At 45.7% G+C, this 25,571-nt stretch overlaps 1 protein-coding gene, 1 long non-coding RNA gene and 1 gene segment (V, D, J or C); all 3 read right to left on the bottom strand.

Annotated features, from left to right (window-relative positions):
- The window catches only part of TARP (TCR gamma alternate reading frame protein), a 119,957-nt gene extending 105,621 nt beyond the window's left edge, over positions 1–14,336 (bottom strand). Inside the window, 3 exon segments of the mRNA XM_088167855.1 lie at positions 13,876–14,026; positions 14,029–14,184; positions 14,294–14,336. Of these exon segments, the coding sequence (XP_088023981.1) occupies positions 13,876–14,026; positions 14,029–14,184; positions 14,294–14,336 (350 nt within the window).
- LOC148225248 (uncharacterized) lies at positions 10,621–11,476 on the bottom strand. Its single transcript, XR_015804803.1, has 3 exons — positions 11,183–11,476; positions 10,865–11,083; positions 10,621–10,755 (listed from the first exon to the last, which is right to left on the bottom strand). It is a non-coding gene; the product is annotated as an uncharacterized LOC148225248 (long non-coding RNA).
- A 1,655-nt stretch (positions 14,337–15,991) lies between the features above and the next one.
- On the bottom strand, positions 15,992–24,723 carry LOC106863222 (T-cell receptor gamma chain V region V108B-like). The segment is given in 3 exon segments: positions 15,992–16,305; positions 18,961–19,013; positions 24,683–24,723. Coding segments are annotated over 3 exon segments (408 nt in total).
- Positions 24,724–25,571: the final 848 nt, after the last annotated feature.

The following is a 25,571-nucleotide window of genomic DNA, read 5'->3' as shown; positions in this document are numbered from 1 at the left end:
ACTTCTTTGGAGCTTGGTGATGGATATAGGACTCTGCATGGGAATTTCCTGTGCAAATCCATCTAGGAAAGAGAAAAGGAGAAATTATGTCATTGGCTGGAATTCAGGGATTTGGAAAGATGCCTGTTAGCAAAGCCATGGTGGAAAGTAGGAAAATAAGGAAGTACTTACAAGACCAAGAGGCTGTGGCCACAAGCACTACCAGCAGCAGCATGTTTGCTTGTCACACTTTGCTTTCAATGAGACTCAGAGGAGGATGAAAGGGACTTCAAATGGGAACTGTGTTGCATTGAGGGAGGAAGTGGCTCTCTTGAATGGTCTTCAGTGATGACTCTTCTGTGTGCAAGCAAATGGGGTGTCTTTGCAGAAAACCCTCTCCAACCTGCCAAATATTAAAATTGGTAAAAAGGCTGTAGTCCTGTCTGCTTTTCAAGTAAATATGGGAAATATTGATAAAATCTAAGAATTGTGGCCCTATAAAACCCTAGTCAAAGCCACCAAGAAAAGGTTGCAAGCAAGAGCATGTCCAGGTATGTATGGTGGAGGGAAGGTTTCAGCCTGGAGGTTACCCTGGTGGGCAGTGAGTGTGTACTTCACCTGAGGTGTGCAGACAGGTGCACAGTGTCAGAGCAGGTGAGAACTGCCTTTTCCTACTTCAGCTTGGTCACCTAGATGCAAGGTGCAGGAGTGCCCAGGGTGCCCCCGTGCTGGTGCTGCCCTCCACCAAAGCTGAACACCATCAGTGGCTGCAGAAGCTCGTCTGTGGGGACTTGCCTTTGCTTTGGTTTAGAGTGCGGGAGGAAGTGCTCAGCCGCAGGATTTCAGTTTCACAGCTTAGCTGAGAGGCAAGCATTTCTTGGAAAAAACGATGGAAAATAAAAGAGAGCAGCTGTTGTCAACAGCCATTGCAGAGAGGCATCTTGATGAGTGGGTCTGATGCTGTGGGGTGATGGGAGACAAGATGAGCTGCTTGGTTCTCCCTCCTGTCACTCGCTGATGGTAATCATGTTGATTAGCGGTTTGGAAAGGTGCATGTGAATGCAGAGCTCTGAGGAGGGGCAGGCAAGGAGAGACAACTGCCTCTGTGTGGTGGCAGTGGAAAGAATTCTCCTCTTCCCAATAAATAAATGTGGGAAGGCCTGCTTAATTTTCCTGCGGGCCACCCACAGGTGAAGGGAGGGGGAGCCAAGGAAGGGATCGCTTATCCCAGCAGTCTCCTACATGGACAAGGGTAGCTAATCAGAGTGAAAACTGCACTGGCTGTCGTATGTTGAGGATCTGAAATCAAGCTGCAGTTGCCAAAAACTGTTGCTGTTGCCGTGTATGAAACAGTAGCAGTACATTGCCATTTTTCTGATCACAAAGCAGAAATCTGTCAGGCACCCGATTTCCAATGAAGAGTAAAGGAATCTGTCAGTGACTGGATAGCACACGATTAAATGCCTGATTTACAGACACTGTTTAGTTTTGTACTGCAAGCTTTCTAACACTGTAAGTCTCCAAGTAGGAATAATTACTGACCAAACATGTCTATGGTCAAGAAGACACATGCCGTGGCTGGAATATTGTTTTACAAAATACTTTTCCAGGTTCAAGTTATCACTAAACTATTACTGCCACTGATGAAGTGGCCAAAAATCTATTTTGCAAAGAGCTTTGTTATCTACAGTTATCTAAATAACTTCCTCCTTGTACATCAATGCTGACTAATCCTGATTCCTTCTTCAGCTTCCTGTCTGTAAATGGTTTCCAGGATTAGTGGCTCCGTCACCTTCCCTGACTGTAGCTCTCTAGGTCTTCCTTTTCTCTTGAAAATAAGAGTGACATTTGCTTTCTTTTATGCTCCAGGAACTTGTTCAGATTGTTGTGACCTTCCTAAGGTGAGTAAGAGTGTCTTTGCAAAGACATTGGCCAGCTGCCTCAGCACTTGTGGATATAATCCATCAGGCACCATGGACTTAGGTGTGTGCAGTTTCAGTGCTCACTAGCCTGATCCTCCTCCACCAAAGGCTGTGTCTGTCTTGCTCCAAACTTTCCATCTGGTCTCAGGGGCCTGGAATACCTGAAGACCATTCTGATGGGTAAATGCTGAGGAAAAGGACATACTGAGTACCTCAGGTTTTTCCATGTTGTACACCATCAGTTTCCCTGCCTCATCCAGCAGCTTCCCCATGCTGCTGCTGTATTTGGAGAATCCTTTCTTGTTCCCCTTTACCTCATTTGCCAAATTCAATTCTAGCTGTTTTGTTGCTTTCCTAAGCCCATTCCTGCATGGTTGAACAGCAGCTCCATACTCCTCCTGGATCTCCTGCCCCTGATTCCATCTCCTTTATACTTCATTTTTATACCTGATTAAAGTCAGAAGATTTTTGCTCACTCTTGAGGAACTCCCATTGCCTCTACTTGGTATTCTAGGTGTCAGACTGGTCCTTTCTTGAACTTGGAGAAGATTCTTGACATCAACTAGCATTCCTGGACACTTCTCTCTAGGGTTGTATCCAATGTGATGCTTCCAAGTAGATCTCTGAAGAACTTTAAAGTCTGTTCTCCTGAAGTCCAGGACTGAGGTCCTGCCTTTTGCCCTACTGCTTTCTTTCAGGAATCTGAATGCCATTGGCTCATAGTCAAGGCTGCCCTGACCTTTCCATCCACAATAAGGTCCTGGTTTGGCTGCCCAATCACCCATGTCAGGAGGTTGCTGCCAACTCACTCCTGAAACCTCCCAGACTGGTTGTGAGAAATTCTCAGATCCCACAATACAAGGCAGGCTGACTGAAGTTAACATCTGAGGTCACATGTACTACAACCTGTTTTTCAAATAGTTGAGGAGGACAGAAACATCCATAGCAAGATATTTTATACTCAAATCACATAGAAACTTTAGCAAAAATATGTTCAGAGCCTGTAGAGCTATAAAGCCATCACTGTGGAGGTATTCGTGCTCACTTTTTAAAGGATACTGAACGTGTGCACTCCAATTCAGAAAATGTAAGACATAAAAGTATCTCAGTGTTTTGACCTAGCTTTCAGGGAAATGCCAGCTTTCCTGGAACCCGTTTTTGATTGTAGAATCTGATTTCTAAACCTCAGTACACTTAACCCAAAGGCTCCGAGAGTTTCTGCTTGTCTGTGGCATAGCTCATGTGTTGGGGGTTGAATGCTTTGCTTTTCTTTCTGTGGAATTTCTCCCATTGTTATGCTAATTAATTGTGGCTACACCTTAAAACGACAGATAATGTTCTCTCGTAGGGGGGTGGCTGGAGGGGGAGGGGGGGGAACCGGAAAAGGAAAGGTGGGATAGGGGGGTCTGGAGCGGGGGACGCCCTCTCGCTTGGCTCCTGGAGTGGGAAGACAACCTGGGCTCTGCTCTGGCATCTTCCCCTGTCATCCCAGCGCTGAGATCCACGCTCCCTGCCTTTGGACATCGCTCCGCGGCTCTCCCAGCTCACCCTACTACCTCTGGACACTCTGCTGAGCACCACGACCGACACCGTGAGGGGGGAGTAACTTTCCCCATCCCCGCTCACCCCTGGGCCGCGGCCGCCATCACCCAGCCCTCTTCAACTGCGCGGGACCTGCCCTGCCCCCACAGCACCGGTAACAGCACAGGGAGACGGCCTGCGGCCAGAAGGGACTGGAGCGGAGCTAGACTGTTTCTGTTGCCAATTTTTATAGCTGTTGTTGTTTTTTTCTGCTTTGTTAAATACCAGTAAAGAACTGTTATTCTCATCCCCATATCTCCTGCCTGAAGGTGTCTGAATTGGACCTAAAATAATTAAAAGGGAGGGGGATTGCACTCTGCATTGCAGAAAAGGGGCTCCTGCCTTTCCTTAGACCACACCTGTCTTTCAAACCGAGACAGATTTTGGCGCCCGGAACGTGGGCATTGCCTGAGGGCATTGAGAGAGGGGTAGAAAAGGGGATAACAGTTCTTAAATTACCCAAGCTTGTGGTAGGTGACACCATGCTGTCCAGCTTACCCTGGATCGGCCTCCATGTGGTCACTGCTATATCTCTCCCATTTGCAAGCCCTTTTTTAAACATGAGTTTCATAACCAAGGTTACTGTGGCTATTATCCAGTTTATTATGTGGGTTGATCAGTTGAGGAATTCATGGATTTTTAATTTTCTCTGGAAGATGGCCACATGGATTCAGAGCTATCACACTCTAAGTGTGTGTTTCTGGGGCTACTTCAATAATGGTACTTACTGTGAGGAAGTAGCAGCAGGTGAAATTTTTTCTCAACCCATCACAGGGTTTTTGAAGTTCACCCCACCAGTCTTCAAGGGGTTCCAATCCACTTTAAATGCTAATGACATTATATTGTGGCTAGTGTTGCTTATATCCCTGTTAAACCTGTTCTATCTAACATTCAGAGATAAGGGGAGATTGACTTGGATAACAACCCTGATACCTACCCGAGGAAATAGTGATGTTACCCCAGAGCCTGATCTTGTCCCAGAGACTAGGGAGGTTACCCCAGAGCCTGATCCTATCCCAGAGACTAGGGATATTACCCCAGAGTTTGACCCTGCTCCACAGCCCACCTCGGAAAGGAACCACCCAGAATGGGTGGGGGTGCTAGCAAAGGAGATACGTGAGATGGGCCAGATGCTGAAGGAGTACCTCTCCCCAGCTGGTGAGAAACCCTCCCCCTGCCTTAAAGAGGGAGACTCTGGTGGTGCAGCAGTGGGACCCACAGATGTTACATCTGTCCAGGTTCCAGCTGAACTGCAAGGGCACTCACAGCCAGCAGCAGTTGCCCCTGTGGAAACTAGGAAGTCTAAGATGAAAACAAGGCACCTAGATAATAAGGGTCAGGAAGGGGGCCCCTCACAACCAGCAGGGGAGCCAGAAGTTGAGATCATCACCGAGTCCCTGTCATACGAGAGTCTCCGTAACCTGCGAAAAGACATTGTACGACGGGGCCGTGAGGCTTTTACAACCTGGTTACTGCGGGTCTGGGACCTTATGGGTACAGGTGTGCAACTGGATGGTACTGAGGCAAGGAATTTGGGAGCCTTGACCCAGGACTCAGGTGTGGACCAGGTATTTGTAAGGGAGACAGGTCTCCTTTCCCTCTGGGAGCGACTTTTAATGAGTGTGAGAGAGAGATTTGTCCACAGGGAAAGAATGCAGGAGTACCACCAGAGAACACGTTGGAATACCCTTGAGGAAGGGATCCAAAAGCTGAGAGAAGTGGCAGTACTGGAGGTGCTCTTTGGGAGGGATGGACAGCATGACAATGACCCTGACAAGGTCAGGTGCACAGGGCAGATGTTGTGGAATCTGGCAAACCTGGGCCCATCTCAATATACCCCCTTTATTGCAATGATTGATGCTGATACCAACCAAGTGACAGTGGGTTCTGTTGCCAACAGGCTCAGGAATTATCAGAGTATGATGGCTGGCCCAGTGCAGGCTCATGTCTCTGCTGTGGCTAAGGACCTCAGAGAGGAGTTTAAGGAGGAGATGAAGGAGATAAGGGAAGAGGTGAGGAAGATCAGTGCAGCACCAGTGAGAGTCATGGACCCCAAAAGTAGAGCCCAACGCCCCCCAGCTAGGGAGAGAGGGTACACCCCACGTGCTGACCTGTGGTTTTTTCTACGTGACCACGGGGAAGACATGAGAAGGTGGGATGGGAAACCCACTTCTGTCCTGGCAGCACGGGTGCGCCAAATCAGGGAGGGGAACACCAACAGAGGGAACTCCACTAATGTGAGGGTAGCCTCAGCCTCCCATGGAGGTGCAGGGTATTACAGAAGGGAGGATGATCTGTCAGATCCCCTTGAAGGAACCTCCAGTATGTATGCCCAGGAGAGAAATAATAACCAGGGCTAGAGGGGCCCTGCCTCTAGCCAGGGAGAGGCACGGGAAAACCGGATCTTTTGGACGGTGTGGATCCGATGGCCTGGCACATCAGAGCCACAGGAACACAGAGCATTGGTTGACACTGGTTCACAATGTACATTAATACCATCGGGACATGTCGGAAAGGAACCTGTTTCAATTGCTGGGGTTACAGGGGGATCTCAGGAATTGACTCTGCTGGAGGCTGAGGTGAGCCTGACTGGGAAAGAGTGGCAGAAACATCCAATTGTGACTGGCCCAGAGGCACCATGTATCCTAGGCATAGACTTCCTCAGGAATGGCTATTACAAAGACCCAAAGGGACTCAGGTGGGCTTTTGGAATAGCTGCTGTGGCAGCAGAGGGCATTAAGCAGTTGAACACCCTGCCTGGGCTATCAGAAAACCCATCTGCAGTGGGACTCCTCAGGGTGAAAGAGCAACAGGTGCCAATTGCTACCTCAACAGTGCACCGCCGGCAGTACCGGACGAATCGAGATGCCGTGATCCCCATCCACAAGATGATCCGTGAGCTGGAGAGCCAAGGGGTGGTCAGCAAAACCCACTCACCCTTCAACAGCCCCATCTGGCCTGTGCGTAAATCTGAAGGAGAATGGAGATTGACAGTGGACTATCGTGCATTGAATGAGGTGACTCCACCGCTGAGCGCTGCCGTGCCGGACATGCTGGAACTGCAGTACGAGCTGGAGTCCAAGGCAGCAAAGTGGTACGCCACCATTGACATCGCCAATGCATTCTTCTCCATTCCTCTGGCAGCAGAGTGCAGGCCTCAGTTCGCTTTCACCTGGAGGGGTGTGCAATACACGTGGAACCGACTGCCCCAGGGGTGGAAACACAGCCCCACCATCTGTCATGGGCTGATCCAGGCTACACTGGAGAAGGGTGGAGCTCCAGAACATCTGCAGTACATTGATGACATCATTGTGTGGGGGGATACGGCAATGGAAGTATTTCAGAAAGGAGAAAAGATCATTGAGATTCTGCTGGGAGCTGGCTTCGCCATTAAAAAGAGCAAAGTCAAAGGGCCTGCCCAAGAGATCCAGTTCCTGGGAGTAAAGTGGCAAGATGGACGGCGCCAGATCCCCAGTGAGGTCATCAATAAGATCACTGCAATGTCTCCACCAACCAGCAAGAAGGAAACACAAGCCTTCCTAGGTGCCATAGGCTTTTGGAGAATGCACATTCCTGAGTACAGCCAGATTGTGAGCCCTCTTTACCTGGTCACCCGCAAGAAGAACGATTTCCACTGGGGCCCTGAGCAGCAGCAAGCCTTTGCCCAGATCAAGCAGGAGATCGCTCATGCAGTAGCCCTTGGCCCAGTCAGGACGGGACCAGATGTGAAGAACGTGCTCTACTCTGCAGCCGGGAACCATGGTCTGTCCTGGAGCCTTTGGCAGAAGGTGCCTGGTGAGACGCGAGGCCGACCACTGGGGTTCTGGAGCAGAAGCTACAGAGGGTCCGAGGCCAACTACACTCCGACGGAGAGGGAGATCTTGGCCGCCTATGAAGGGGTCCAAGCTGCCTCAGAGGTGGTTGGCACAGAAACACAACTCCTCCTGGCACCCCGACTGCCAGTGCTGGGGTGGATGTTTAAAGGAAAGGTTCCCTCAACCCACCATGCCACTGACGCCACATGGAGTAAATGGATTGCCCTCATCACACAACGTGCCCGTATTGGAAACCCGAATCGCCCTGGGATTTTGGAGATTATTACCAACTGGCCGGAAGGGGAAGACTTTGGCCTTGCCGACGAAGAGGAACAGGAACAGGTGACCCGGGCCGAAGAAGCCCCACCGTATAACCAACTGCCAGCAGATGAAACATGCTATGCTCTTTTCACTGATGGTTCCTGCCGCATCGTGGGGATGAACTGGAAGTGGAAAGCAGCCGTATGGAGCCCCACACGACAGGTCGCACAAGCTACCGAAGGAGAAGGTGGATCGAGTCAACTTGCTGAACTCAAAGCTGTTCAGCTGGCCCTGGACATTGCTGAAAGAGAGAAGTGGCCAAAACTCTACCTTTACACTGATTCATGGATGGTAGCCAATGCTCTGTGGGGATGGCTGGAAAGGTGGAAAAAGGCTAACTGGCAACGTAGGGGAAAACCAATCTGGGCTGCCAATGAATGGAAAGACATTGCCACCCGGGTAGAGAAGTTGCCTGTGAAAGTCCGTCACGTAGATGCCCATGTCCCCAAGAGTCGGGCTAATGAGGAACACCGACACAATGAGCAGGTAGATCAGGCTGCACAGATAGAGGTGTCGAAGATAGATTTAGACTGGCAGCACAAGGGAGAGTTGTTCCTGGCTCGATGGGCCCATGATGCCTCAGGTCATCAGGGCAGAGATGCCACATATAAGTGGGCACGAGACCGAGGGGTGGATCTAACCATGGACAGTATTTCTCAAGTTATCCATGACTGTGAGACGTGCGCTGCCATCAAGCAAGCCAAGCGGGTGAAGCCCCTCTGGTATGGGGGCGATGGTCCAAATATAAGTATGGAGAGGCCTGGCAGATTGACTACATCACACTGCCTCAAACCCGCCAGGGCAAGCGCTATGTACTGACCATGGTGGAAGCCACCACTGGATGGTTGGAGACCTACCCTGTGCCTCACGCCACTGCTCGGAACACCATCCTGGGCCTGGAAAAACAAGTTCTTTGGAGGCATGGTACCCCTGAGAGAATTGAGTCAGACAATGGGACTCATTTCAAGAACAGCCTTATAAACACCTGGGCTAGAGAACACGGCATTGAGTGGGTGTACCATATCCCCTACCATGCACCAGCTGCAGGGAAAGTTGAACGGTGCAATGGCCTGCTTAAAACCACCTTGAAGGCACTGGGTGGGGGAACTTTCAAGAACTGGGAGATTAATCTACCAAAGGCCACCTGGTTAGTGAACACCCGAGGTTCCACTAACCGAGCAGGCCCTGCCCAATCTGAGCCCTTGGGAATATCGAATGGAGATAAGGTTCCAGTGGTACACATGAGAGGTATGCTAGGAAAAACTGTTTGGGTGAATCCTGCCTCCAGCAAAGACAATCCCATCCATGGAGTTGTATTCGCTCAAGGACCAGGTTGCACCTGGTGGGTGATGCAAAAGAATGGAGAGACCAGATGCATACCCCAAGGAGACCTTGTTTTATGGTGAAATACCTATAGTACTGTGCCTATGTCTCTAACTGCATGTATGTATATATAATGTAACAGTTTAATTTGATATAGCATATTAGTATGGGAGAAATTCAGGGGTGGATAATGTTGGGGGTTGAATGCTTTGCTTTTCTTTCTGTGGAATTTCTCCCATTGTTATGCTAATTAATTGTGGCTACACCTTAAAACGACAGATAATGTTCTCTCGTAGGGGGGTGGCTGGAGGGGGAGGGGGGGGAACCGGAAAAGGAAAGGTGGGATAGGGGGGTCTGGAGCGGGGGACGCCCTCTCGCTTGGCTCCTGGAGTGGGAAGACCACCTGGGCTCTGCTCTGGCATCTTCCCCTGTCATCCCAGCGCTGAGATCCACGCTCCCTGCCTTTGGACATCGCTCCGCGGCTCTCCCAGCTCACTCTACTACCTCCGGACACTCTGCTGAGCACCACGACCGACACCGTGAGGGGGGAGTCACTTTCCCCATCCCCTCTCACCCCTGGGCCGCGGCCGCCATCACCCAGCCCTCTTCAACTGCGCGGGACCTGCCCTGCCCCCACAGCACCGGTAACAGCACAGGGAGACGGCCTGCGGCCAGAAGGGACTGGAGCGGAGCTAGACTGTTCTGTTGCCAATTTTTATAGCTGTTGTTGTTTTTTTCTGCTTTGTTAAATACCAGTAAAGAACTGTTATTCTCATCCCCATATCTCCTGCCTGAAGGTGTCTGAATTGGACCTAAAATAATTAAAAGGGAGGGGGATTGCACTCTGCATTGCAGAAAAGGGGCTCCTGCCTTTCCTTAGACCACACCTGTCTTTCAAACCGAGACATCATGGCTGAGGATTTCAATTTATGTCTTGGGCATATCAAATGAGGAATTGTGACAGTAAAATTAGGTTTTCTGGGCTGCTGTAGGACTTTTTAGTGACTAAAATGCAAAGGAAAGCAAAATAAAAAGATGAAGGAGGATATGCAAGATCAGCTGGTCTTCCCCCTTCTTTCCTATTCCTGTCTTTTTTTCAAGAGAAAATACTGAGGGATGAAGAAATGTTGCTCCACTTGCTAGAATTCTATCAGAGAAGAGAAATCTGTAGCTCACACACAGAGACAGACGGTGTTCACTGTCAGGTGAGTACTTTCAGTAAAATCCAGCCTTCATTTTAAGAGCAATGTTTCATATACTTATCTTAAAGTGACAGGAGGGCTTCACTTTCTGGATGTTGCAGACAAATCTGAGTATTGAAATGATATGCTGATTGTCAACATCAGATATTTAACACTTGTCGTAAGACACTGTTTTTCTTCTCCTGCTGCAGAAAGTCGTGAATGGGGTGGAATAAGGAAGTATTTGCACTTATAGCAGAGTTCACAGCTTGCGGTTCAGAGCACAAAGAGTTTTTGTAAGACTTATCTTCGCCCAGCTAACGCTGTGATCCCAATACCAGTAGGCACAGTAATACACGCCGGAATCCCTCTGTGTTAAAGAATATATCGTGAGATGATATATGGGCTGAGTAGGATCGCTCCGCACTTGCATTCTGTTTCTGTCTCTGTTGTCGTCAAACCTGGGGCTCCCTCTCGTCTCGTACAATATCCTCTGGGGCTGCTCTCCGGGAATCTGCTTGTACCAGTGCACCACTTCCTTGCTCCCCAGCCTACAGGACATGCTGGCAGACGTGCCCTTCATCCGTACCTGCAGCTCCGGGGTCTGCCCTGGCACTGACTGCGTGTCCACACCTGGAAGTGAGGGCAGAGAAATCGCATGAGCGGAGAAACTCCTGGGGTTTGGAAACAGGCTAATGTGCACTCTAGACAGGAAGGAGAAAGGAGAGGAAAAGGGTCTTACAGGACCAAAAGGAAATTGCAAGAAGGACTGGAAACAGCAACATACTGCCCATGCAGATTAGACCTGAAAATGAAATAAATAGAAACAAAAATGTCATAAAGCCTTTCAGGTGGACAAAGTATCAAATGACTGGGAGGAGGAAATTACTCACTCAGCACATCCAATGGTTGTTCTTGTGTTCAACGCGCTACCACAGAGGGTGTTAAATTTCCTGACAAGCTAAACCATGGCAGGAACAGCATAGAAAGGACAAAAAACACTCAATTTGAAAAAAAAACTTCTTCATCTGTCTACCTACCACATTTATATCAGACTTACCTACTGTGAACACACATAAAAACTCAAGTTGTTCATCCTGGCCCTTTTTTGTCCTCTTCTCAGACACCTCAAAGCTGTCCCAGAAGAATGTTCCACCAGCCTTTCCTTAGAATTTCAGAGAATCATAGAATAATAGCATGCTTTGTGTTGGGAGGGACCTTAAATATCATCTGGCTCTCACCTCCACCCCATGGGCAGCGATGTCACCCTCTAGGCCAGGTCACTCAGGGCCCCATCCAACCTGGCCTTGAACACATCACGGGATGGAGCTTCTAGATCTTCTGTGGGTTGTCCGTTCCAGTGCCTCACAACTCTCAGAGTAAAGAATTTCTTCCTAACATCTAGTTAAAAGCTCTTCCACAGTTTAAAACTCCTCCCCCTTCTTCTATCACCATCTGCCCATGTAAAGATTTGTTTTTCATAAGTGCCCTTTGTGTGCCCAAGGGCCGATGCTGGGCTCAGCATTGTTTAACTTGTTCATCAGTGACTTGGGGGAAGGGGCAGATGCCTCCTCAGTTCACTGACAGCACGAAGCTGGGAGGAGTGGCTGATAGCCCAGAGATCTGTGCAGCCCTTCAGAGGGAGCTTGACAGGATGGAGGGATGGTCAGGCTACTTCCCACCTGAGGGCATCTGCCTGCAGCCGTGTGGCAAATGGTGCAGTTGTGCAGTGCTGCTCTAAGTCAGCGTGGAATTTATGAGGCTGGTTGAGGATAACATGAGCTGGGCTCTGTGCTGCTCTTAGACCTGGCCCGAGCAAAGGCTCACAGCCAAAGGATGCCTGGGGCAAAGTGGAGATCTCACAGCCCCGTGTTGCTCCAGCAGGGCACAGAGCAGCACCTGCACCTGCGTACCAACCCTTGTCCTCACTCTCCCTTCACCCTGGAAATTGGGTCTGATGAGAAGGAAAGGCACACAAAACTCTCTGGAAAAGATCAGAAAGCAAAGGCTGCCACAGACATTGGAAGGGGGACAAAGAGTTTATTTTCTCTCTTGTGTTAGCTATAAATTCTGACCAAAAATAAGCGGCGCTCAAATTGACATATTTAACTTTCATGCCCCTTGGAATGCAAATGAGGAAGAACATGAGATCTGTAATACATGTATGACCAAAATTACCAAACCCCATCTACGGCATGTGATTGTTCCATCTCATTGGAAAGGGCCAAAAATTTATAGTATAAAAGGGGCGGTTTGGAGAAGAAAGAGTTGGAGGGGCAGAAAAAAGTTTTGCCTGCTTCAGATTGGTTGATGGACTGTGTCTCTCCTCCTCTTCTGAGGGGAAGAATCTTGATTAAATTTGCACCTCCAACTGCATAGGAACAGGCCTAGGAATACTTAATTATGTTTATCTATCTATCTATCTTAGGAAAAAAAGGCAGCTGTTAATTCCACTGTGCATCAAGAACTACAGATACATAAAATGCCGTGTAAACATTTGATTGCACTGACTAGCCATGACACATTTCTTTTGAAGATCTTTGTACTCTTTTAACTCTCTCATGTTGTTGCATGAAGTAAGGAGTTCCTCTGGCAGTAGTGTCTTGTCTTCAGCGAGGTGGTTGCACCTCTGTGTGAGTGACTGCCTTCCTTGATAATGGGCTTGTAGCGCCACATAGGAAAAATACAGCTGGTGGCTCTATTGCAAGACAGCCCCAGTGGCTGTGGCAAAACCAGAGTGAAGCATGCATTTCTACCAGACAGATATTTGCTGGTTCTTGCTTGTTTCTTGTACTTTCCCTTATTTCAAAGGCTGAAAATGTGTCCCTCAAAGACTTTATAGCAAATGGTCCCTTGAGCAACAGCCATCATACATCTTGCTCCTCCCTGAGAAAAATTTCACATTTTCTGACCCAGAGAGAGAATCCCCCAGATCTTTTTTAGGTCTTTGTCAACCACACTGTACACAAATAAATCCCATGTTACAATTAGTATAGAAAGTTAGTATTCTTCTGTTGTTGTTGTGATGAATACGTGAGTTTGTGTCAGGTCCTGTAGTGCAGATATATCTACAATGAAAGAATAAAAAAAGAATTCACATGGACAGGGGGTTGTGAATATCCTTGCCACATGACATTTCACTGCAGCTCTCCTCACAGTTGTCTGTCTGAGCAGTGCTGTATCACCATTTCTATATGTTCCTTGGTTTAATCTGCAGCTTCTCCTTGTAAATGGTCTTCACAACTCTTTCTTGGAACAGTCTTTTCAGGTGTTGCCCAGTGTAATAGATCCTTGCCTACGAAAGTAATTTTCATGGTAACCATTAAGATGGGAGTCCCTGCTGGTGAGTATCACCTGTGTCTCCACCATCACCTGTATTTGAAGTCTCCCAGGCTAGATCTGAAATGCAAATATCCTTCTTCTATGCTCCCTCCCCAATATTGCTTCACTTTTGCTTTCTCAGAGTGTATTTGGGAAAGTCTGTATTTTTCAGAGATGACCTGTGTTACTATATAATTTAGCTGTAATGCCATCACTCACAGGAGTGATTTTTCCCAGCACAGAGCATTATACCACCTAAGTTGTAGCACATCTTTGCTTTTCTCCTTGTATGATACTCATGTAAACATACTCAGCATAAAAGTGTTGGGGTGTTTTAGAGGCAGGAAAGTGCAATTATGATTCTCTGTGTTTGACAGAAAGCCTGCTCCTCAGGGCACGGGCAGCTTTCTGCACCTGCTAGCTGTGTGGAAATGCCAGTAGGCACAGTAGTAGGTACCTTCATCATCGGAGTTGATGGCATTGATTGTCAAAGTGCAGACATTTGTACCTTTCTTTGAAGAAGAATACTTGTTGCTATAGGAACTGTCATGGTAAGAAACTGCACGGGCTCCAATGCACAGAACCGTTCTGGGGCTTTGGTGGGAGTGTGTCGGCACCAATGTGTGTCTGCATACTGGAAGCCAGGAATACCCTCAGCTATACAGTCCATGGATGTACTTGTCTTGTGCCCTCTGGTAATGGACACTTCTCTCTGCTCTAGAAGTGCTTGTGCTTGTCCATCTAGAAAAAAAAGAGAGAAAACAGAACAAACCCTCTCAGCTTGCTGTTCATTCACCCACATGTTTCATTGCACTGCCCTGTGTCACGGTGACAAAGGGAACATACAAAGGAGACCAGGCTGCAGCCAGGGCCAGGAGAGGAAGCAGCAGCATCCTGAGGGCTCCTGCTTGTGACTGCCCTCAGGAGGAAGTTAGCAGCACTCCCAGCAGGGGCAGATTGCAGCAACTGAGGAAAGGAAATGACTCACATGGGCCTTTGGAGACGTTGTCCTGGCAGGTGTTTTTTTGAGATAAACTGATTGAACCCTGCTAAATTAACAGATTATAGCTTTACACAAGTGGCACAAACCTCTCCCTCTTTCCCTCCCTCCCCCTTCCAATTACCTTAACTCATCTATAAAGTAATTTTGTAGTCTGAAGCAAATTTTACCACTTTGTTCGACTAGTTGAAAGCTTCTAAGCAATGCCTGGACTTTTCCTTGGCCAAGGAAATGGATTTTTCCTCAGGTTGGCTGCCAGTAAAACATAAAATAATAAAACTCAAATCATGGAGCTAAATGAATTGGAGGGGTGTGGAATTACTGCTAATGACACAGATTGAATATTGAAGACCAGGAAAATACACAGCAGACATTTGGGAGCTCAAAAGCAGGATTGTTGTGTTTGTGAATGTTTCTTGTCACAGGTAAGGTGAGATGCTACACCTCAGAGCAGCTTCTCCAAATGCTGGTAAGAATCACAATGCAAAGAAACACAAATGTTTTGCAACTCCTATAGGCCTAGTTTAAAATAAAGACAATTAGGTCAAGCAAAATATAGAAATTATTTTGTGTAATTCAAAGTAATTTTTCAGATGCAAGGCCAGTTCTTGTTCCCTTGAAAAGAAAACTAAACCAATTCCCCTTTTCCTGTTGTCATGTCATTTTACTTATGTTAGCCAGTTTGTTGTTGTTTTTTTTCCCCAAGAATTTTCACACAGATTCAGCAACTGCTATCCTACAGTTGTGCCAGGAATCTGATCTTACAATCTCCTGTGAAATGCAACTGGTCCTCAGTGCTCGGTGTGCTCTGGAGACCCCATGCTGGAGACTGGCAATACTGGATCCTTTGGGATAGGAACACAATGGTCCTGTGACTTTATCTATATGTCATTTGTCCATAAACAGAAAGAGCTGAAATAACTCAAAGGAATATCCTTCTGTTTGCAAAAATAAAAACATCTGCTCTGTAGCTGCAGTCTTGCTATGCTGGATGAGAAACCCCACTGAAGTCAATTAGGAGACTTAAGTTTTAACCTAAATGAAAATTTGATCAACTCCAGACAGAAAGGAAAGAGAAAATAAAACCAGATTCTCAAGTGACAGAGAAGTATAAAATGGGTATATTGCATCTGCATTCTTGACTGGTGCTTCAAGTTTATTTTCACTTATAACCTTCTATTCTGCCACCTAAATGACAGATCTGGGGTTTTATTCCAAAGATGTAGCTTGAAGGGTAGTGGGAATAGAAAGATTTTTCCTGCTTTTAGCAGGACCCTGCTTTTAGCCAAACCTGTCCTCTTATAAACCCACTCAGAGGTAATCCATCCTGACCCCAAAAATGCCATTTTTGCTTGCAAAGTGAAATAACAGGTCTGCAGGTACTGGCCGTAGTGCTCAGCAGCATCCTTTGTGTCTGGCTGTCTGTGCAATCTGATTCAAAGCTTTTGGGAAGAGTAGGGTGGCAGCGCTCCTGCGTGTTGTCAGACACTTGAGGTTCTTATCTGGAAAGCAGGGCATGTCTTTGTGCAGGTCCCCTGTGGCTTTCTACTACTGTGCATCCCAACTGGCACAGTAGTAGGTGGCAGAGTCTTGTGGCGTTACTTTGCTCACTGTCAGGATGAAGACAGATTTGCTGGGATCCTTCTCAACAGTAAACTTCCCCTTATCAGACTGATTTTCAAGGAAAAGCTTGGAGGACATGTAGGCAACACGCTTGGGAACTCCATCGACCTTCTTTTGGTACCAGTGAATAAAAACTTTTCTAAAATCAGGACTGGAGACATGGCAGTTGATTATCACTGTTTCGCCTTCTGGCTTGGTGATGGATACAGGGGTTTGCTGCAAGTCCTGTGCAGAGCCACCTGTGGCAATGAAAGAGAAAAAATAGAGAAGCTGACATAAGAGAGCATTTCCCACTTTTCCACTGGTGGATGTGCAGGAAGCAGGATGAGCAGGGCACATACAAGAAAAAACAGTTGTCAGGAAGAAAGTGCTGAGCAACCACATCATCACTGCTCTTCTTAAGGCTTCCTTACACAGGGCACAGGGTCAGGGTCAGCCTCAAGAGGGGGTGAAGCAGATCTGAGTGGCAGAAAACCATCCAATGAGGCTGTGCCAGCTACAAGTTAAATAATGATGCATGAGCCATTTCCTCTTAACTCTCAAACAGAAGGGAAACAAACCAAACAAACAGACAACCTCTCCCTCTGCCCCAAACCCAAAAAACCACTCATCTCCAAAACCCATCCTTGTAAGAAGAGAGCTCACTACTGAGAAAAATTTCTTTTTTCCTTCTTTTTTTATTTCCACAAGGAATTTATCTGGATGATGAGTAGAGTCACCTTTTTTTTCTCCTTTGCTTGTTACACTGTGAGCCTTGTTCTTCAAGATAAGATACCAGATAAGGTACTAGACAGAGATCAGCTTAATTTCTTACCTCTCTTACAGACCAAGGTTCTGTAGATGATTTTTCATCTCATGATGATACCTCCAAAATTCTTCTTTTAACAATTCGTCCTATTTATTTTGAACATTGAACATCACATAGGATCCTGTAATATAGCTTCTACCAGAAATCCCTCTTCCTACAGTCATTGTTTGGAGTTATCCAATACAGCAAAAAAAGTCCCAGTGTTTTCAAACTTTTACTGATTACTCCAATAATTAAAAAATCATAAATATACATAAAAAGTATGCCTGACCAGCAATAATCTTCCACTACCTGACCCTACAGCTTCTGGTTTTCACATTACTCAATAGGTGGGATTTATCTCTGCCTATCAAGGCCACGGTCTTCATAGTCAGGCTTTTCCCATGGTCTTGGCACCCTTACAGATTTTAGCAAGCTGAAATGTGAGTGTAGCTCTCTAGCTTAAATGGAGGTGTTTTGTAGTATAAACTTGTATGGCATGTCATCAGCATTAATACACTCACTTCCATGTTCTTATGTTCTGAAATGAGCAAAAGGGCCCCTTTTAGAAAATGCTTTCTATGCATCTAGTGTAGTTTATTGTTGCAGACCACTAGAGTTTTTAATAAAAATAGTGATTAAAACTATTCAACAGGTGATTGGCCCTTCCAAAGCCAAATGAAGCACATGGGCCTAAGTATTTTCATATCAGCATTAATTAAACAAACCAGAACTTCTTTTAAAATAAAAAGGTTGACACAGAGATATGAAAACCTGCTAATGAACAGCAGTCTTACATGGCTATCTCACATCTCCACTGCTTCCTCACCCAGATAATCTAAAAAAATGTATAATGACAATTTACTGTTACACTGTTGCTATTGGGGTTCTTAGTTTTTAAAGTAGAAACAAATTGCTTACACAGGATACAATTTTCCCAGCATAATGAAGTAATTCCCACACTTCCTAATTCACGTCCCAAATTTATTTGAGTTTGTTTGATTTATTCAAGGTCCAAGGGGGCTTCTTATGAGTCTGCTAACTATGTATATTTAAGTTCCATATTTCTGTGAATAGGTCTTGTTTGTACTTGGCTTTTATCTGATAAATATATCACAGCTTAGCAGCTTCTCCCAGCTGCCTATTAATTGTGTGTCTTACCTCACATCACTCCACAGCCTCAGAGAGAGGAGTCAACAACCTAGGGAGGGACAGACAGCATCCTGCAAAGTTGGATACTTTGTAAGATACTTCTCATTAACTGTTGGGAAAACTGCACTTGTGTGGAATTATTTTGGAGCAGTAAGAGGAGGCTGCAGCAGACAGAGCTATGTGGCTCCTGGAATGGCCCCTTGGAAATCCCAGGTGTGCAGTCCCCTCTGTCTCCTGCCCAGGTCTTCAACTGAAGATAATTTGGGAAAGACTCTCAGTTAGAAGTGGGTTTCTCTCATAAGGATTCTCCAGCATTTACTCTGCCATTTCTAATTCACTCCTGGACATCAATTTCTTTTTCCATTTCTCTGGGGTTTGCATCTGTAAAGTTGCTTATCCTGGGCTAAAACTTGGAAGTTGCCATGGGACATGTAAAATCAGCAATTTCATCTAAAATTCCCTCTTTCCTCTTAGTCATTTAGGATTGCTCTCCTCCCTTCCTCCTTTTCCCCACCTTGGATGTCTCCAGTTCCCTATCAAGCACTTCCTGACATTTTTGACTGCTGTTTTCCCATGTCTAGACAAAGCAGCTGCCGTGTCTCCATGCAAAAAGTTAATGGCATTTTGTGATGATTCTTCTGCAAACACATTACAGCTGCAGTAAATGACAGAGGTTGAGGGAATGGTTGTGGGTGCAGTCCCACACCATGCAGTGAGTGATAACACTTGCTGAGTTGGTTGCCCAGCTCATGCACCAGCAGCATCTGTGTGGGTAGATGCTTCTTTTGGAGGAAATCTATGATTCTAATTAATATTAGACCCAGAAAGGGTGATACAGACCAATCTCTGTGTATATAGAGGGGGTCCCAGGTGACATTTGGTACCAGTGGATGTAGGTGAACTGTGACCACCAGTTACTTTGCAGATAAACTTGACAGTGTCCTCTGGGACTGACTGGGCTGTGTGATGGAGGCTGGCTCCAGAACAGGTGAAGGACCCAGAACACACCTGGAGGGAGAGCAGAGAGAATGCAGCAGTGATGAAGCTGCATTAAGAAATCCCCATCGCTGGCTTCAAGGAGGCATCCTCAAATAACAGGAACCCCATCCATGAGGAAGAGAGTCTGACCTTTACTCTGTGCTTCTGCTGGTAAAGACAGAGAGTGCTGCACAATATGAGGAGGAAGAGAAACACAAAAACTTTTCTCCACCTTTTGGCTTATATTGCACACATTTCTCAGCCATCACACAGGGTAATCAAGGTATTTGTGCACAAATTATCTGCCAAGTGTAATTTCAATTTGGGACTTGTGTATTAGGACATGGTGGATATTAAAATGTACAAGGCTGGGTGACAATGGAAGTGTGATATAAATCCAATAAGAAATATATTCTGACACCCTTAAGAATAGCTAATAAATACCATATACTTACAAGACCAGAGACAAGACTGAGAGGTTTTAAAGAAGCTGTAATTTTACCTAGTTCTGCTGTGGCTCCTCAGGAAAGGAAGTTCAGAGGTGCTGGGATCAACATCTCCTGATTGAACTCTGATGAGACAAAAATACCCCAGATATATACCTTGACCCTTCAAAAAAAGCAAATGAATTGATGAAGAGACAAGTGATTTTTAAATCATGTTAGCTTAATTTCTTGCTAAAAAAAAGACAGAGAGGCCCGTGTTGATGTGAAAACTTGGTGATGTCGTTCACAAGTGCTGCCTGTACCTGGAAGAGTCTAACCAGAACAAGTCACTGTGCTGTTGTTCTGCCTGTCAGGCACCTGCATCTTTCTCTGCTTTGCCTCTCTGTGCCAGGGTATGGCTATTTCTGAGCCCCCTCAATACTCCTCTGGATAACAACAGAGAAGTGACTGAGGAACAAGTTTTTGAGAGCTGGGGAGCACCCACACAGGTCTTACTGGGCAGAGATGTACTTTATTCTCCTGGCATCCAGCCATCAAACCTGGTTTCCCAAACTCAAACTGGCTACGTGTACCTTTGTATGAGCATCTCCTCCTCCCTGTCCTCTGGCCTTTGCTTGTGCTGCCTGAGATTGTGAGTGCTCAGCCATATATGTGTTTAGACAGCTAGCTTAGGCATTTTCTAACATACTTAACATAGCTTGCAGCTTACTCTGATATTGTGTGATGACATAACAGAGGTGAGGTGTTCAGTGTAGTAGGACTTGAGTAGGAAATCATAAATAAAAATAGGAACAACGTCCTTATATCCTGGGAGAAATACTTTGTGCCCAGGGTCTTCTCTTTTTCCACACTTATTCCTGTGCATACGGCCTCTCAGTCATGGGCAGGGAGAATTAGCTCCAGGTGGCTAATACTCCTCCCATCTTATCATATAAAGCATAACACAATTAGTGGCATGCCTTCACCCCATCCCAATAAAACTCCTGCACCACCCAAGGTCTGGGACACAATCAGTGAAGACACCAGTTGTGTTTTAGTGAGTGGTGGTACAGTTTTGACAAGTCAAGGTTTTTTTACAATTTTACAGTAAATCAATGGCGGGGGAGGGTCATACATGCTATGTAGCTCTGGTCTCATCATGTATTGAATAGAGATGTTTCTCCAAACATCTCCCTCCTCCTGAGGAAGGGCTTCATGATCCGGCTGTTTCCTCCCTGCTGGCACAGGCATTCCCATGAAGAGGCAGGTGAAAGACTGCTGCTGGAGCCTGACCTCAGCCCCCTCTCCTTCTCTGCCTAATCTCAGGTCAGTTGCAAAATCTCAGATTTGCAGTGGTGGAGAAGGCTGCAGTGAGCTCTGCTGGGCTTGATGATGCCCAGCCAGAAACTTCTCTGCGTTGAAGTTCCACACTCGAAAAAAAGAATAATTCTTCACCCTTTTCCTAATCTTCATCTGTGTTGCTTATTGACTGGGAGCATAACTCCCAAGAGGTAGGGATGGTTTCACAGAGATTACTTCTGAAGCACCAAACAGAGCAATGGGTCACTCACAGACAGACATAGCCATGACAGCAATCACAATAACTCAACTAATTTCCTGGTTAATTTTCCTTTTATGACTTGGGGTATTTTATTTAAGAAAGTTGGTCCTTTGTTTTGTTTGGAGAGCAGTGTGGTTCCTGCCTGGAGTATTACTAATGAAATTGTATCTAGTAGGCTAATGAGAAAGGGTCACATTGAACATAAGGAAAACCCTATTTTCATTGAATGATAAAATCAATAGGAGAGCAGGACTAAAGCAAAATATCTGATCAGTGCAGGCACTACTTAATCACTTTGATATAGGAAAAATATAATTACACCTTAAAGCATATGTAAAGGTGTACCAAGAGCATATGCACATCTCTCTAGTCACTTTCATAGTTACAGGGAAAGACAGAGGCATCCTGTGTTAACCTGGGCACATTAACAGCCTTGAGCAATCACGACTATAACATCACTGCCAGCTTCTCTATCAGCACTGAAAGCAAAGATACTTAACTCTATCCTCTTCAAAGTGAGCATAAACCTCTGCAGTCTTCAAGCATTCAAACTGGATGAAAGAAAATAACTCAGTTTGGAAATCTGTCATGTTAATGAGAAACTATCACAGCATTTGCTAAGGTGTCACACCCACATCTACCTCCAGAGCCTTTGCATTTTGTGACCATTTGGTAATGGACTTAAAGCAACTGACCACACAAATAAATCTTTCAGTAGTTTCATAGGGTGAGAGGGTTTGCTAAAAAGAAGGTCATTTCTAAAGAGTAAAATCTTTGAATAGATAAAGAAAAGATATAAAGCAGTTGTTTTCATCTGATCATTCATGATGAGAAACATAATTACATTAAACTTCAAACTCATTCCCCTATCATTTTCTTAGGGCGAGTTTTAAATCTGTCAAAAAAAAAAGTAGGAAGTTGTAAACTAAACCTGCTAAGCTCTGCTAAGAGTGTTTAACAATGAAAACAAGTTTCTTCATCAGTCTATTCTTTCCCATGCTGATAAAACTTGCTGCCCACTCCCTACCAATCTTTCCAGGGTGGATGCAGAGCAGAGGGAACTGCTGCCAGGCATCACAACCTTAAGGGAAGCCATCTGGAAATACGATTTCAGAATTCCGTCTTCCTACCAGTCTCAGCATCACTGCTTTTCTTAGCTTGGAGAGGCCAGGCTGGCTAGGATGGCTGTCAGGACAGCAGCACTGAGGCTCCAGCATGGGGGTTGTGAGCTAGGAGGAAATGGAGATACATGGTTGTGGAGCTGTCACAATGAGGCTAAGGATGATGATGGGCTTTGCTGAGCAGAAGACTAGCACAAGCATCCAGAGAGGCATTCCTTTGGGAAACGGCCTCTAAGGATATTTTTGGGAGGTCTCTGCTGGCTTTTATGCCCTCTCTTGGTCTTTCCATCCTTTGTGTAAAATGCAGAGCAATGCAGCCCTTGGGCACTTAAGCGTATTTTAAATATTCCTAGGACCTTTTGCAATGGCAGGACATGTTATATAATCCTGAAAGATAACTTTTCTTGATGGTTTTAAAATATTTTCCTGCAATTAATAATTTAGCTATTTCCTTAACCACAGGTAGACTACAAAATTATTTTAAGCAGAATTAGCATGTAAAAGGATTTTTTCTCTTAAACCAACATTGTCACTTTGAATTGAACTAGCTGAATAACTTATTATTTGGTGCAGATTTACCATGTTTGGTATACAACATGTTTTAACATTTATGAGATACAAGGATACATTGCTCTAGTGACTTGAGCTGCAGCTTGATAAAGTAATTTTCTGTCTTTGTGTGCCTGCAGATTGAACTAGCCAGCTAGCATGCATAGAACTGATTTTTGTTCTGGTATGGGCACTGAAATTGCTGTGTGTGGCTGCAGACATTAGCCAACTTCAGATAACGAGAGATATTAATGAAAAAACTCCTAGCTGAAGATTGAGCCAAATGACAGTTAATTTGGCAAATGCAAATTCTAGCATCTACCACCCTCTGCTGGGTATAAAGGACTAAAACTCTCAGAAGCCCATTGTGAATAGCTGTGTAAACCATAGGCATGGATGGATTCTAAGAGTTCCTACTCTGAGATTTTAAAACAAAGCTGTTTAACATCTGTCTTTTAAATTTGCATGAGCTCTTCTTAGGTGAACAGTAATGTGATATTCTTTCTTGGGCTAGGATATATGCAAAGGTCCACAGCATTTGCACAGCCTCTCACCTGAAACATCTTACAGAATTAAAATGCAGGGTTCTGAATTTCTGCCAAAGACTATGGAGAACTTCCACTTTTGTGTATATCTCTATGACACCTTGGGAGTACAGAACCATGACAGGACTGCCAGATTTTACCCACTCAGAGAATTAATTTTGCATGTCCTTGTGTAGTGGAGGCTGGCTGGATGCCAGGCACCCACCAAAGATGCTCTCTCACTCCCCTCCACAAACTGGACAGGGGAGAGAAAATTTAACAGAAAAATTTAACAAAGTTTATCAAATTTATCTCATGGCTTGAGATAAAAATTGGGAGAGATCACTCACTAAATATGGCCATGCACGAAAAAGGCTCAGCATAGAGATTTGAATTAAATTTATTACTAAATAAAATCAGAGAAGTAAAACAGAACCTTAAAAACACCTTCCTCCCACACCCCTCTCCTTCCCAGCTCTACCTCCTTCCCCAGTGGGGCAGGGAGACAGGGAGTGTGGGTTTATGGTCAGTTCATCACCTGTGGTTTCATCTGCTGCTCTGGAAGAGAAGTTCTTCCCCTGCTCCACCGTGGGATTCCTTCCACAGGAGACAGTTCTCCAAGAGCTTCTCCAGCATGAGTCCATCTCCTGGGCAGCAGCTCCCTGTGCTGCAATGTGAGCCCATCCCACAGGCAACAGTCCTTGCCAAACTGCTGCAGCACGGGTCACTCTTCCACGGGGTGCAGTTCTTCAAGGACAGGCTACTCCAGAGTGGGCTTCTCTCTCCATGGGCCTCCTATGGGGTCACAGCCTCCTCTGAGGCATCCACCTGCTCTGGCAAGGGCTGCCCCACGGGCTGTGGGTGGATCTCTGCATCCCCTTGGTCCTCCATGGGCTACAGGGGCACAGCTGCTTCCCCATGGTCTGCACCAGAGTATACAGTGGAATCCCAGTTTTGGTGCCTGGAGCACCTCCTCCCCCTCCTTCTCCACTGACCTGGGTGTCTGCAGAGTTTTTCCTCTCCCATATTGTCACTCTACTCTTCTCTGGCCACAATTACAACTGTGCAATAACGTTTCTCTTCTTAAATCTGTTATTACAGAGTTGCTACCTCCATTTCCAACTGGGCCAGTCTTGACCAGTGGCATGTCTCCCTTTGGAGCAACCTGGGACTGGCTCTGCTGAACATGAAGGAAGCTTCCAGCAGCTTCTCACAGAAGCCTGTAGAACGTGCTACCAAACACCAGGACATGCAACCAAAGTACACATTATCATTTGGCAATTATGTGTTAACCTGCACAGTTAATTCTTCAAAATTACGTGTTTTGTTTCTTTACTCATTCACTGACATATAGCCAGATCCCTCCTTCCATTGCAGCTCAATATGTTTAATTTAAAAAACTTTAACACAGAGATGTTGACTTTCTTATACATTAAGTTTGCAAATCTGGACTATCTTAACCTTCACCTTTGCAGCATGTACCTTGGAAACTTAATAATTTAAGTATACAACTACTTACCTTTCCAGGGCTTTGATGTTCTTTGTCCAATTATACCTCATACCTCAAGCAGTCTGTCTAGGCAAATATAAAGGCACTATTAGTGACCAGGGGTTTTATCTGGTTCACACCAAAGCCTATGCTCTGATAGCACCAAAAGAAACCCCAGGCTCTTTTCTCCTCTGAAACCAGTCTGAGGACATAGAGGACTTTGCATTTGTTGACTGTCTTCAGCAGATGTGAGTACCACTGGCTCCTGAAGACTCAAGTTTTGGTGGCTGCACAGTACTTTGTTGTTACCTGCATTGCATTCAGTGCCTGTGGCTGGATAGAAACCCTCACACACACAGAGTGCTACTTCTACTCCTGTCTGGGTATTTTCTTTCACTAAAATTTCCTTTAACTGCTATTAAGCATCTGAATATGCAGCACAACCCTCTTATGGATAATTTCAGCTTTTGCAAATTAATGCTAATTAAGAGGTCTTCCTGTTGGTTACAGGAGAAACCATTTGGAAAGTGCTGCATTTTTCCCTATACGATGTTTCTGTGCTGATTAAACAGGCCAGAGTGAAAAGAGGGAAAGATATAGTTGAAATGCTGGCAGAGATACGGTGTACAAAGCATCAGAGCTAAAATCACATGGAAGAAGACTGTTGGGATAAAAGGGTTAAAAGTTAAAGAGTAGTGAGGAGGAAGACAGATTTGCTCCAGTGACCTTGCAGCTGGGAAAAGATAGATCTTTCAAATCTTCTTTAAAAACTAACAATAAATTATGATTTTGTACTTCAAGCAGCAAACTGTGGTGTTTTTGATGCCTGCTACTTGCTCATGCTTTACCTGCACATAGCATAAGGGAAAGCCTTATAAAGTGTCCTTCAGCCAATGGTTGTCCCTTCACAACCCCATCC

This window comes from Sturnus vulgaris, chromosome 1 (assembly GCF_052056855.1).
Source record: "Sturnus vulgaris isolate bStuVul1 chromosome 1, bStuVul1.hap1, whole genome shotgun sequence".
Lineage (NCBI taxonomy): Eukaryota > Metazoa > Chordata > Aves > Passeriformes > Sturnidae > Sturnus > Sturnus vulgaris.
Note: the sequence above shows the minus strand (reverse complement) of the source record. Positions and strands in the feature narration are given on the sequence as shown.